The sequence below is a fragment of the Alexandromys fortis genome, unplaced genomic scaffold (assembly GCF_014885135.2).
Source record: "Alexandromys fortis isolate MF-2015 unplaced genomic scaffold, M_Fortis_MF-2015_v1.1 scaffold_12, whole genome shotgun sequence".
Lineage (NCBI taxonomy): Eukaryota > Metazoa > Chordata > Mammalia > Rodentia > Cricetidae > Alexandromys > Alexandromys fortis.
Window position 1 is genome coordinate 380870 of NW_026067937.1, and position 14743 is coordinate 395612.

Sequence of the window (14743 nt, forward strand, 5' to 3'; positions counted from 1 at the left end):
TTTGCAGGAAAATCGATTAATTTTTAAAAAGAGATTTAACCAGAAAATAAATGTAATCAAACCTCTGACTTCCACAAGTGTATAAAGAGACCACATGCTCACACATACTAAACACACACAAATAAATGCAATAAAATATTTCATTAAATTAAATACTTAAGTTTATTAAAATATATATTTCATTAAAAAGATATATTAAAAATACAGTTCTCATTTTAACAGAACAAATTTTATATAAAGATTCATTAATGTTATTAATGATATCATCATATAACTTTCCCATTAGAGAAGTGGAAATTATGGCAAACACCCTCAACTTTGATGGCTTAACTTTACAAATCAATAAAGTTAAGTTACAACGTGCAAATCTTTGAGTGTTCAACATTGAATGTAAAACATGCTGTTTTTTCAATGGTCACGCAATTTTAGTAACTTGCTCTCTCTTGAAGGTCTTCCTAATTATTTTAAAATACATTATTCTAAATCAAAATAACAACACCTTCAACAATTTAACAGTAATTTTCCTAAATTTTTTTTTTCCTTTTTGTATTTTGAGACAGGGTTTCTATGTGCAGCTTTGTAGGCTGTCCTGGAACTTGCAGACCAGGCTGGCCTCGAAATCAGAGAGCTACCTGCTCTGCCTCCCGAGTACTGGGATTAAAGGTGTGCATCACGACCACCCAGCCTTCCTAAAGTTTTTAAGTCTGTTCTGGCATCAATTACCACATTTTAGAAACAACTTAATATACTGTCAAATATACTGTATACTAGTAAGTACTTCTGTTATACAGTGCATGTAAAACATTTTAAATGCTTCAAAGCATTCAGTAATTATTCTATTACATAATTACACTTCAGACCTTAAGCCTCTTTTCCTTCCTAACACTTTTGTATTACTTCAATTTTACAGTATATTATAAAATACTAACTAGACAGACTTACTCAAAAGAGTTTTTTTTTTTATGTCTTCATGTCAAGTTTACTATCATTCTTGCTGTCTAGTGATCATTGAACATTTTGCTTAATCAAGTCCAAAGCTTGGTGACTGAAAAAAAGCAACTATTGCTGAGTCTGGAGGAACAGTCCTGTAATTACTGCTAGTGGAGAGTGAAACAGGGGGCTAAAGTCCAAGACCAGACTAATCAACTCATTTGAGATCTGGTCTCAAAAGACAACCAGAGGCAGTTGTACTTCCCTTGCACATGTGAGGTATTGTGTTCAGTCCCATAAAGTACCACAAAATGCTCTCTCTCACTCAAAACAAAAAACATAAAATAACACTGACACTCACGTAGCACCATTAGATAGCTCAGAGGCACTTATGCTTATGATCTAATTCACCACATATTGTAGAAACTATTTTTCGAAACATTTACAAAGTAAACATATAGTACCTACCTTTGTATCTGCTAAGGCATTGATGACATTCCCAAGGGCTAAAAGTGATTTATTAATGTTTGTCCCTTCTACAAATCGTGCCCCTTTAGCACCAGAAGTGCTGGCCCGCTCAGATCCTGCCAGGTCAATGAGTGACATTTTGGCTACACACACATTTTGATTGATGCTTGCTGTTTTGTCCTGTAGTCGCAAATAAATCTTAAATTATAGAACAGGGAAAAAATAAGGGTAAAATTTAATAAAATTAAAAGAAATGTTTCATTAAAAACATACATATGAAGAAAAAGTTATTCTTCTTTTAAAAGCCAGCACAACAATGTATTATCTGTCTGATAATTATAGTACCAGAATTACCGAAGTCGAAAAAAATATGAAAATAAAGACTTGTATATATGAGTTTTGATACTAAAGGCTGCCCCAAGGGCCCATTTGTTAACTGTCTTATCCGCCTTAATGTCACTAGATGAAAACCTAATAGGTCTATATGCAGTACAGGTTACTTGTGGGGAAGGGTGTGTGCATGTGTGTGTTTGGCTATGGTGGATAGATCACTTGATTCTGAGAGTTTCAGAACAACCTGGGCATATGATATTTCCCTTACCCTTCACAAAAAGCAAAGAGGGCAGAAAGTAGTAGGTTTTTGGATCAAGGTGGCATTTCCTTCAAGGAAATAACAGAAGGCTAGCTTTTCTTTATTTCTATTAATTTTCACATCCAGATTATAAGGTAAGCAACACCCCATTCAATTATGTTTTGCTTCACCATAGGTTACAAAGATATAAGACCAGTTGACAGAAGACTGAATCTTTCAGCCCTATGAGTGAAAATAACTGTCCATTTATAATTTGATCAATTCAAGTATTTCAGCAGCTCAGGAAGGTATATTCCACTCAACTTCTTTTATTAGACTAGTGGTCATGGGCTACAAGCTTACTAGTCAAGGATGACCCTGAACTTCAGAATCTTTTCTTTCCGAAAGACCAGAATTATAGGTCTGAGCCAATGTGCCCAGATTAACTGGTGCTGAAGATTTAAAATTTGGACTTCATGTATGGTAGGTATGCTACCTCCCTTATATAACCATCTTCAGTTGCTTTGTACACTTCAACTGAAACAAGACAGGTGAAAGAGATGAAGACATAGGAAAGATATAATGCATTCTAGCAAAATCTCATTGTCATAAACATTTCTCTGAAGATTTGATAAAGAAAATATTAGTGGAAGAGGAAAGATCAGAGAAACTACTGAATGGAAACTATCTGAATGGCTTGATATAAACATTTTTGATTGTAACAGTTACTTCTTGAGAAGATAAATTTCACAGGCCAGTAAGAGGGTAAAAGTTACCTGCTGCCAAGCTTGATTAGTGTGGGAGGTCCTTCTGTCTATTCTATGTGTTGCTTTTATTGGTTAATGAATAAAGAAACTGCTTTGGACCTATAGCAAGGCAAAACTTAGGTAGGTAGGGAAAGCTAGGCTGAATGCTAGGAGAAAGAAGGGCAGAGTCTGGAGTCAGGAGCCTTGGAGCCGCTGCCAGAGTCAGAGATGCTGAAACTTTGCCGGTAAGCCACTGCCACGTGGCAATACAGAGATTAATAGAAATGGGTTAAATTAATATGTAAGAGTTAGCCAATAAGAAGCTAGTGCCAAGCTGTGATTTAAATAATACAGTTTCTGTGTGATTATTTCAGGGTTTAAGGTGGGGAGGGGCGGGAACCAACAAGCATCCGCCCTCCAACACTTGATGATTGAGTTAGATTCAAAGACCCAACTACGGTGGAAAAAATATTGATTCCCCATAGAACTTTGTCTTCCACACATACACCATGGCACACCTATAACTAAGTACATATATAAGACACACAAACAAACAACATATAATCTACAGTAAAACTTTACATAAATAATCATCTGGATATAAAAAGCACCAAAAACTACAAACAATAATGAATACTAATATCTGCAACTTTGGATCTTTGTGGACACTTTCTCCAATGCAGTACTGAATCATTCTTAAGGAATGCAGTTGATTACATGGTAAGCATCTCCCATTTCCACTTTAATATTCTCTATTTTCAAGAAATTCTGCACGTCACAAAAATAAAAACCCATGTGTTGGAAGCATGTCATCTCAATTCTAAATATTTTTGATGCTGAAGCATGTTCAAGAACAATGTGCACTGGGAAAGCATCTTACTACTTACTGTATGGAATATACTATTCGTGCTAATAGTGGGCAAGATGTCACAGTGCCAATAATCTCAGAGACTCAGGAGTCTGGGGTAAAATGAACTGATGTCAGGGCTGGCCACTACTACTTAAGTGACGTCAAAGCCAACCTGGTCAACTTAATGAGATTATGTCTTAAAACAAAGTATAATTGCAAACAAAAGCTGCAAATTAAAGAAGCGCTGAGGAACAGAGCTACCCATAAAAGAGATTTTGCTGTAACATATGAAAATGATTCATAAACTTGGCTTTATTTTAAATTCCAACTTAAGAGTAATAGTCTAAAGGCCCGGTACCTGGAAAACAGCATGAGAACGAGAAGATGAGGCATTTATGTCAGTGGGATGCTGTGTCCTGTTTTTGTTTCCATTGTCCAGTAGCTGTAATATTTCCTCTGAGGATTTGGGCTAGGAGTTCAAAGAGCAAAAAAATATTTAGTAATCTATCTTTAAATTTTCAACTAACTTTTATTTAAGTGCTAGAGACTCAAATGCAAGGCCCCATGAATATGAGGAAAATGTTCAACCACTGAGCTAAATACCAGACCCTTAGTAAACTTACTCAACAATAGTTTTAAAAGTTAAATATAATTTTCTTCTTTAATAAATATTGACTCTGTATCATCTCTTTAGTACTTGGTGCTATATAAGGAATAAGAGGTAAAATCTAGTCTCTGAGATAAAAATACAAACATTTAGCAGAATAATAAATTTTCAGCCAGATTTTTAGCAGGAAAAATATCCATCAATTATTTCATAAGAAGATGATACAAGAATAGTCAATAAAAAGGGGCTGGAGAGATGGCTCAGAGGTTAAAGGCATTGCCTGCTCTTCCAAAGGTCCTGAGTTCAATTCCCAGCAACCACATGGTGACTCACAACCATCTGTAATGAGGTCTGGTGCCCTCTTCTGGCCATCAGGCATATACACAGAAAGAATATTGTATACATAATAAATAAATTAATTAATTAATAAAAAAACCAAAAAAATTAAAACAAACAAACAAAAAAAGAATAGTCAATAAAAGTCAGTAAAATAAGGCTATCCTCATTTCTGATATCTATTCTGCAAGCACCTCTGTGATCTTGGGAAAAAAATCACTCAGGGTTTTAGATCCCTTAAAATTTCACTTTAGTCTTTAAGTTCATTAGTTGTTTGTTTGTTTTTTTTTCAAACACAGTCGAGTCAAAGTGGTAGAAATGGAAACCTGCAGATCTGCTACTCTACCAGAAAGAAAAAACATTCATAAGTATACCTGGTGTAAAGTGAGACCTTGAACAACGACTCCTTTTTGGGCATCTTCTCGGACATGAAGTGGTCCTGAATTTGTCAAGAGGTCACGAATCTGTTCATTATATACCTTAAAATAAAAAGAACCAAAATACAGTGGTGTCTAACTAACTGATTATCTCACGTGAACATTGTTGGCTGATGATGTACAAACCCACACTTTGATTGTGTCAGTTTACAACTGAATATTAAAACTGGTGCTATTATATTCTCACCCACTAATTCTTTATTTGACAACTCTGACAAAATAAAGATAAGTCAGCTTTCTCACCGCTGCAAATTATACCAACTTTAGAGACTAAATGTTAAACAGAAACCCAGGCAAAAACAGGTATATTTATGTCACTTACTCCTTCAATTTCAGTCTAACATACAATTAGTATGAGTCTCCCTCATCTGAACTGTGAACACCTAAGATGCTGAGTGCTTTGCCCATGGTTATAAAATTAACAACAGAATAAGGATTGGAGCTTTATGGCCTACATTTAGCACACATCTTAGGTATATAACTTCAGGATCATGTAAAAGAGATTTGTACAAATAATAATTAGAAATAATATGCTGACTTCATTTTACGAATCTAGTAAAGGCACAACATTCAGCGTTTGCAAACAAAATGATAACAGCAATTCTGAAAAAATTTAAGGAAAATCAGAAAACCAGACCTTTAAGAAAACATTTTTTTTCTTGTCTGGTGATAAAGTTTTTGGTAGAGCATTCTGCATTATTAAGATGCATGACATTCCAGATATGATCCTAAGCATAAAAAAGAAAATGCACATAGACTCCTACAATGTGACATAGTAGGTATGTATGCACTGCCATTTCTTTTCATGTTTTAGTAGTTCACATGTTTTTTTTTTTTCTTTTTCTGGTATGTCTTTATATTCAATAATAACATCATTTTAAAAACATAATAAATTTGTTGAAGTTAGCAGACACTTTCTTTTAGATCTTATTTGTCTAATGTATAGCAATTACTCTTGCCTGTTTCAACCAACCATGTAGAATGAATATTCTCAATGAAAGCCAGTTCCCCTGAGAATTTCTTTTTTAAAGACTTAGTTATTTTATTGCTTTTTGTGTTAAGTGTTTTACTTGCATGCATGTCTATGTGCCACATGGATGCTGGGAATATAACCGTGGCCCATTGTAAGAAACAAATGTTCTAAGAAGTTAAGCTTTCGTTAGTTGCAGATGATATGATAGTGTACATAAGCGACCCCAAAAACTCTACCAAAGAACTCCTACAGCTGATAAACACCTTTAGTAAAGTGGCAGGATACAAGATCAACTCCAAAAAATCAGTTGCCTTCCTATACACTAAGGATAAGGAAACAGAGAGGGAAATCACAGAAGCATCACCTTTCACGATAGCCACAAAGAACATAAAATATCTTGGGGTAACCCTGACCAAGGAAGTGAAAGATCTATTTGACAAGAACTTTAAGTCTTTGAAGAAAGAAATAGAAGAGGACACCAGAAAATGGAAGGATCTCCCTTGCTCTTGGATTGGGAGGATCAACATAGTAAAAATGGCAATTCTACCAAAAGCAATCTATAGATTCAATGCAATCCCCATCAAAATCCCATCAAAATTCTTCACAGATCTGGAGAAGACAATAATCAACTTTATATGGAAAAACAAAAAACCCAGGATAGCCAAAACAATCTTATACAATAAAGGAATGTCTGGAGGCATTACCATCCCTGACTTCCAACTCTATTACAGAGCCTCAGTATTGAAAACAGCTTGGTATTGGCATAAAAACAGAGAAGTCGACCAATGGAATCGAATAGAAGACCCTGACTTTAACCCACAAACCTATGAACACCTGATTTTCGATAAAGGAGCTAAAAGTATACAATGGAAAAAAGAGAGCATCTTCAACAAATTGTGCTGGCAAAACTGGATGTCAATCTGTAGAAGAATGAAAATAGACCCATATCTATCACCATGCACAAAACTCAAGTCCAAGTGGATTAAAGACCTCATATCAGTCCAAACACACTGAACCTGATTGAAGAGAAAGTAGGAAGTACTCTACAACACGTGGGCACAGGAGACCACTTTCTACGTATAACCCCAGCAGCACAGACAGTAAGGGCCTCATTGAATAAATGGGACCTCTTGAGACTGAGAAGCTTCTGTAAAGCAAAGGACACTGTTGCTAAGACAGAAAGGCAACCCACTGACTGGGAGAAGATCTTCACCAACCCCGCAACTGACAAAGGTCTGATCTCCAAAATATATAAAGAACTCAAGAAACTAGACCGTAAAAGGCTAATCAACCCAATTATAAAATGGGGCACTGAGCTGAACAGAGATCTCTCAACAGAAGAACTTCAAATGGCCAAAAGACACTTAAGGTCATGCTCAACTTCCTTAACGATCAGGGAAATGCAAATCAAGACAACTTTAAAATACCATCTCACACCTGTCAGAATGGCGAAAATCAAAAACACCAATGATAGCCTTTGCTGGAGAGATTGTGGAGAAAGGGGTACACTCATCCATTGCTGGTGGGAATGCAAACTAGTGCAACCACTCTGGAAAGCAGTGTGGAGGTTTCTTAGGAAATTAGGGATCGACCTACCCATGGACCCAGCAATACCACTCTTGGGAATATACCCAAGAAAGGCCTTATCATACAACAAAAATATATGCTCTACTATGTTTATAGCAGCATTGTTTGTAATAGCCAGAACCTGGAAACAACCTAGATGCCCTTCAATTGAAGAATGGATGAAGAAAGTATGGAATATATACATATTAGAGTACTACTCAGCAGTAAAAAACAAGGACTTCTTGAAGTTAGCAGGCAAATGGATGGAAGTAGAAAACACCATCCTGAGTGAGGTAAGCCAGACCAAAAAAGAGGAACATCAGATGTACTCACTCATATTTGGTTTCTAGCCATAAATAAAGGACATTGAGCCTATAATTCGGGTTCTTAGAGAAGCTAAATAAGAAGGAGAACCCAAAGAAAATCATATAGGCATCCTCCTGAATATTAACCTTCATCAGGCGATGAAAGGAGACAGAGACCCACAATGGAGCACCGGACTGAAATCTCAAGGTCCAAATCAGGAGCAGAAGGAGAGAGAGCACAAGCAAGGAACTCAGGACCGCGAGGGGTGCACCCATACACTGAGACAATGGGGATGTTCTATCGGGAACTCACCAAGGCCAGCTGGCCTGGGTCTGAAAAAGCCTGGGTTAAAACCGGTCTAGCTGAACATAGTGGACAATGAGGACTACTGAGACCTCAAGAACAATGGAAATGGGTTTTTGATCCTACTGTACCTATTGGTTTCGTGGGAGCCTAGGCAGTTTCGTGGATGCTCACCTTACTAGACCTGGATGGAGGTGGGTGTTCCTTGGACTTCCCACAGGGCAGGGAACCCTGATTGCTCTTTGGGACGAGGAAGGGGGACTTGATTGGGGGAGGGGGAGGGAAAGGGGAGGCGGCGGTGGGGAAGAGACAGAAATCTTTAATGAATAAAAAAAAAAGTTCTTAACTTACTAGTCAACTAACTCTCTAGCCCTTACCTGTTGATTCTAACAAGCTACAACCAAGGAGTGAAGGTATAGACAGATCTATTTCTAGAATGTAACAGAGATAATGTTAGACCACGGTCTTAATAAGAAATTAAGATCTAATAAGAAAAAAAGAAAAAAAATCTATGGATGAACCAGAAGAAAACGACCTAAAAATAACTTCAAGAGAATGTTTAAAATTCTGAAAGAAGATATGAGAAATTCCCTTAAAGAAGTGGCGGAAAAGTCAAAGAAACAAACAAAAAATTGGAAGATATCAGCAAATCACTCCAAGAAAACCAAGGAAAAGAAATCAAACATATAACTATCCAGGACTTGAAAACTGAAATAGAAACAATAAAGAGAACACAAGCCAAAGGGATTATAGAAACAGAAATCATGAGAAAAAGATCAGGAACCACAAACGCAAGCAAGCATTAACAACAGAATACAAGAAATGGAAGAGAGAATGTCAAGAGCTGAAGATACAATAGAGGAAATAGACTCATCGGTTAAAGAAAACATTCAATCTAACAAAAGCTTAACCCAAATCCATGAAATATGGGACACCATGAAAAGGCCAAATCTTAGGATAATAGGTATAGAAGAAGGAGAAGTTCAACTCAAAGGCACAGAAAATTTAACAAAATCATAGAAGAAAACTTGCCCTACCTAAAGAAAGATATGCCATGAAGATACAAGAAGCCTACAGAACACCAAATAGATTGGATTCCTCAAAAAGTCCTCTCCACCACATAATAATCAAAATACTAAACATACAGAGTAAAGAAAGAATATTAAGAGCTGCAAAGGAAAAAGGCCAAGTAACATATAAAGAAAGACCTATCAGAATTACACCTGACTTCTCAGTGGAGACAATGAAAGCCAGAAGATCATGGTCAAATATTATGCAGACATTAAGAGACCATGGATGCCAGCCCAGACTACTATACCCAGCAAAACTGTCAATCACCATAGAAGGACAAAAAAAGATATTCCATACAAATCTAGATTTCACCAATACCTAGACACAAACCCAGCCCTACACAAAATACTAGAAGGAAAACTCCAACCCAGGGAAGATGGCTACACCAACAAAAACATAGACAACTGATGACCGCATAACAGTAAATCCCGAAGAAGAAAAAAAATGCACAAAATAACATAACCAACGATGAAAACTAAATTAACAGGAGATAGCAACCACTGGTCATTAATATCCCTTAATATAAATGGACCCAACTCACCTATAAAAAGGCACAGGCTAACAGACTGGATATGAAAACAGAATCCATCCTTCTTCTGCATAGAAGAAACACATCTCAACCTCAAAGACAGACGTCGTCTCAGAGTAAAGGGTTGGGAAAATATATACCAATCAAATGGACCTAAGAAACAAGCGGGTGTGGCTATCCTAATATCTAACAAAATAGACTTCAAGGTAAAATCAGTCAAAAGAGACAAAGTCGTTTCATATTAGTCATAGGAAAAAATCAATCAAGAGGAAATTTCAATACTGAACATTTAAGCCCCAAATACAAGGGCATGCTCATATGTCAAAGAAACATTTTTAAAGCTTAAATCATATATTAAACTCCACACACTAATAGTGGGAGACTTCAACACTCCCCCCTCACCAATGGACAGGTCAGACAGAAAATGAAAAAAGAAATAAGAGAACTAACAGATGATATAACTCAAATGGACTTAACAGACATCTATAGAATATTCCATCCAAACAGAAAAGAAAATACATTCTTCTCAGCAACTCATGGAACCTTCTCAAAAAATGACCACATACTAAGTAAAAAAACAAACCTCAACAAATACAAAAAAATTGGAATAACCCAATGTACCTTATCAGATCACCATGGTTTAAAACTAGAAGTCAACAGCAATACGAATTCCAGAAAACACACAAATACAAGGAAATTAAACAATGCTCACCTGAATCATCAATAGGTCAAGAAAGAAATAAAAGGGGAAATTAAAGACTTCCTAAATAAAATACAAAGAAAATGACCACACAACATACCCAAATTTATGGGACACAAGGAAAGCAGTGTTAAGAGACAAGTTCATAGCACTAAATGCCCACATAAAGAAGCTGGAAAAAAATCCCATACTAGTGAATTAACAGACATTTGAAAACTTTAGAACAAAAAGAAGCAACTCACCTAAGAGAACTGGACGGCAGGAAATAATCAAATTGAGAGCTGAAATCAAAGAAATAGAAACAAAGACAACAATACAAAGAATCAATGAGACAAAGAGTTGGTTTTTTGAGAAAATCAACAATAGATAAACCTTTATCCAAACTAACCAAAAGGCAGAGAGAGACAATATCGAAATTAACAAAATCAGAAATGAAAAGGGGGACATAACAACAGACACAGCGGAAATACAGAGGATCATCAGGTCATATTTTGAAAACCTGTACTCCACAAAATTGGAAAACAAAGTAAATGGACAACTTTCTGGACAAATATCACTTACCAAAATTAAATCAAGACCAGATAAGCAAATTAAACAGACCTATAACTGCTGAAGAAATAGAAACAGTCATCAAAAGTCTCCCAACCAAAAAAAGCCCAGGACCAGATGGTTTCAGCTTAGAATTCTACAAGACTTTTAAAGAAGAACTAATACCAATACTCCTTAAATTATTCCACACAATAGAAACAGAAGGAACATTGTCAAACTCGTTTTATGAGGCTACAATTACCCTAATACCCAAACCACAGAAAGACATTACTAAGAAAGAGAATTACAGACCAATCTCACTCATGAACACTGATGCAAAAACACGAAAGAAAATGCTGGCAAAACGAATTCAAGAACACATCAGAACCATCAGCCACATGATCATCTCATTAGATGCTGAAAAAGCTTTTGACAAAATACAACACCCCTTCATGATGAAGGTCTTGGAGCGAACAGAGATACAAGGAACATACCTAAACATAATTAAGGCAATATACAGCAAGCCAAGAGCCAACATCAAACTAAATGGAGCAAAACTCACAGTGATTCTACTAAAATCAGGAACAAGACAAGGTTGTCCACTCTCTCCACTACTCAATATAGTTTTTGAGGTCCTAGCTAGAGCAATAAGACACCAAAAGGAGATCAAGGGAATACAGATTGGAAAAGAAGTAAAACTCTCACTGACCATCAAAATCCCAGCAAAATTCTTCAAAGACCCCGAAAGAACGGTACTCAACTTCATATGGAAAAGCAAAAAACCCAGGATAGCCCAAACAATCCTGTACAATAAAAGAACTTCTGGAGGCATCACAATCCCTAACTTCAAACTCTATTCCAGAGCTACAGTACTGAAAACAGCCTGGTATTGGCATAAGAACAGACAGGAGGATCAATGGAAATGAATAGAAGACCCGGATATCAATCCACACATCTTCAAACACCTGATCTTTGATAAAGAAGCAAAAAAAAATCAAATAGAAAAAAGAAAGCATATTTAACAAGTAGTGCTGGCATTACTAGATATTAACATGTAGAAGAATAAAAATATCACCATGCACAAAACTCAAGTCCAAATGGATCAAATACCTCAACATAAAGCCAGCCACACTGAACCTTACAGAAGAGAAAGTGGGAAGTACACTTGAACCCACTGGCACAAAGAACCACTTCCTAAATATAACTCCAGCAGCACAGACACTGAAAGAAACAATCAATAAATGGAACCTCGTGAAACTGAAAAGCTTCTGTAAAGCAAAGGACATTGTAAACAAGACAAAACGACAGACTACAGAATGGGAAAAGATCTTCACTAACCCCACATCAGACTTCTGTTTTATTCAAAGGACTGACAATGGGTATACCAACTACACTCTAGAGCAGGTCCATGCTCAGGAATAATTTGTACTCCATGTTTTTAGTGGCTTTTTCTTTTTTAAGAACAAGAACATGAGATTGGGTGGATAGGGAGAGGGGAGAATCTTGGGGGAGTTATGGGATATGAAATAAAGTATGTACTGTATGAAGTCCTATTTTTTTTTTTTTAAAAAAGCACCAGACACATTGAAGTTCATGTGTAAAGTCAGCACTCCTAAGGGAGACAGTAAGCAAGGTCTGAAGCCTGAAAGCCAGATAGCTTGGTGTAGTGTGGAAAAAATAAGAGACTCCCTACTTCAACAAGGTGCTAAGACAGAACCAACTCAAAAAAAAAAAAAAAAAAAAAAAAAAAAAAGAAAGAATCAATTCCTAAAAGACGTCTTCACATCCATATCTGCATTCACATCACATAAAAATTTAAAAAGTTCCCATCCCTCAAATCACAGAAAATACCTCCAGTTTACTATTAAATAATCCACGAGTCTATGAGATTGCAACAAAGGGAAAAGGTATCCTTACAGTAAATGCTAAGGAATAAACAGAAGAAACGTTGGTGTCTAAAGATCACCATTATCTATAATATATTCAAATATGAATCATCAGCAAACCCGAAAATTCCCTAACAAAATTTATAAAAGTTAACATACTAATAAGAGCAATCAGGTATGCAAGGGAATTGATGCAAGTAGGAAGTACACAGTACCACTTCTGTGGTGTGTCTGCCAGATAATAAACCAAGTCTAATAGAAACAAAAACAAACTGAGGGGCTTATGGCAGTATCATAAAGTACAAAGGAAACAAAAACTGCTCATAAATGAAAGCCAAAGGCATACAAATGAATGTAATTTATGATCTGAAATACTTTCTGGAAAAGGTATTAATAATATAATTATCAAAATTGCATTAAGGTTCATAGATTAGACAATGATAATCACTGTTAATTTCTTGATTTTGATAAACATTCCGTGATTGTGGTTTAAAAATTACCTGGTTCAATAAATTTATACCTTAAACAGTACCAAATAATAAATGCACACACAACAGAGAGTATACTGCAGGTGTAAAATTTTAACATATAGGGCATCTCAGTGAAGGTTTTCTGGAAGTTCTTTCTACATACTATTTTTGCAATGTCTCTATACTTTGAAATTAAAATTAGAGTAAGATTATGAAAAACATAATTAGGAATTTTAATGACTGAAAACATTCACATGAAGATTCCTGCATAAAATAATTTGAATTGACCATTGCAATTGAGTAACTGAGTTTTCTCAGACAATGATTAATATTGAGGTTAGTGTCAACTTACCTCTAAATAAGAAACTGCAGTACTACACACTTTTTCTTCTTTAATCTCATCCATGGATTTGAAAAGGTCTAACATTGTTAGGTACATCACTCCAGGCTCATCAGCTGATCCTAGCATTGTGTGAGTCTTCCCAGCTCCAGTGGCACCATATGCAAGTACTGAGGTTTCAATGAAAGGGGAGAGATCAACACTCACTGTTCCTATATAGTAATACTAAATGCAGGCTAGTGCTAGCTCTAACTGATATCCTGAACAGTAACTAACTTAGATCCAATAGGTATCACCTGTTTCTACTTAGCACTAATGTTATTGTGTGCTTCCCACACGGTGACAGGCAGAAGCACCTACTCACTTATTTGCCATCAGAATATGATATCTATCCATATCCCTCTACAGTAGCATGACCATACTGCCTCTACCAAGGCAGACTGTGCTTTAGCAAATAACATGGAGCAAAGCAGGCATAAGTTTGTTGAAATGAACGAATTTCATAAAGGTGATTTATAAAATTGTTCTTAAATATTGTTTTAGGCAAATTACTTATTTGCACAATTCTATCCAGTACCATCAAGAAGTCATGCATTTCTTCAAATGTAAAAGAAATCCAGAGTTACAAATGCAAACACTCAATACCATACATATTCAGTCATTAGATTCTCATATATTAATAACTGATAAAATAGTTTTTGGAATGAATTAAGCTGGTGTTTCACTTTAGCTTACGAAAGAAGTTTTCAGACAGCTAATTAGTATAAGGCCATAGAGAAACCAAAGAAATGGTATTGACAGAGATCTTTTTTTTTTTTTTTAAAGATGAGGGAGGAATCTTCAAAACATTTGGATACAAGTTAGAACAAGCAGTTCCAACCAATAAACGGCATTTTGTTCTTGATCAAGGATGAAGAGTATCAATTTTCTGTGACCAAACTGAGTAAGACAATCTTAGTGAAACATGTTATAATGTGGAATATGTTAGAGAAAACCCCATAACAACTGACAATTTAAAAAATGAGATACTAGTATTATGACAATGAATTAACTGGTCTTTCCTCAAAGACTAAATATAGCCTCCCCATGGTATAAGGAACGCTTCTTGGGCTGAAGATCTGCTAAA

The 14743-nt window shown here is 35.9% G+C and overlaps 1 protein-coding gene across 3 annotated transcripts in view; it reads right to left on the reverse strand.

The window, feature by feature from the left end:
• The window catches only part of Kif18a (kinesin family member 18A), a 71032-nt gene that overhangs the window by 51007 nt on the left and 5282 nt on the right, over nt 1-14743 (reverse strand). For all 3 annotated transcript variants that reach the window (XM_050146937.1, XM_050146935.1, XM_050146936.1), the window contains exons 3-6: nt 13630-13787; nt 4883-4987; nt 3924-4034; nt 1399-1596 (exon numbers count right to left, since the gene is read on the reverse strand). In XM_050146937.1, the coding sequence (XP_050002894.1) occupies nt 1399-1596; nt 3924-4034; nt 4883-4987; nt 13630-13787 (572 nt within the window). The remainder of the gene's footprint in view (nt 1-1398; nt 1597-3923; nt 4035-4882; nt 4988-13629; nt 13788-14743) is intronic.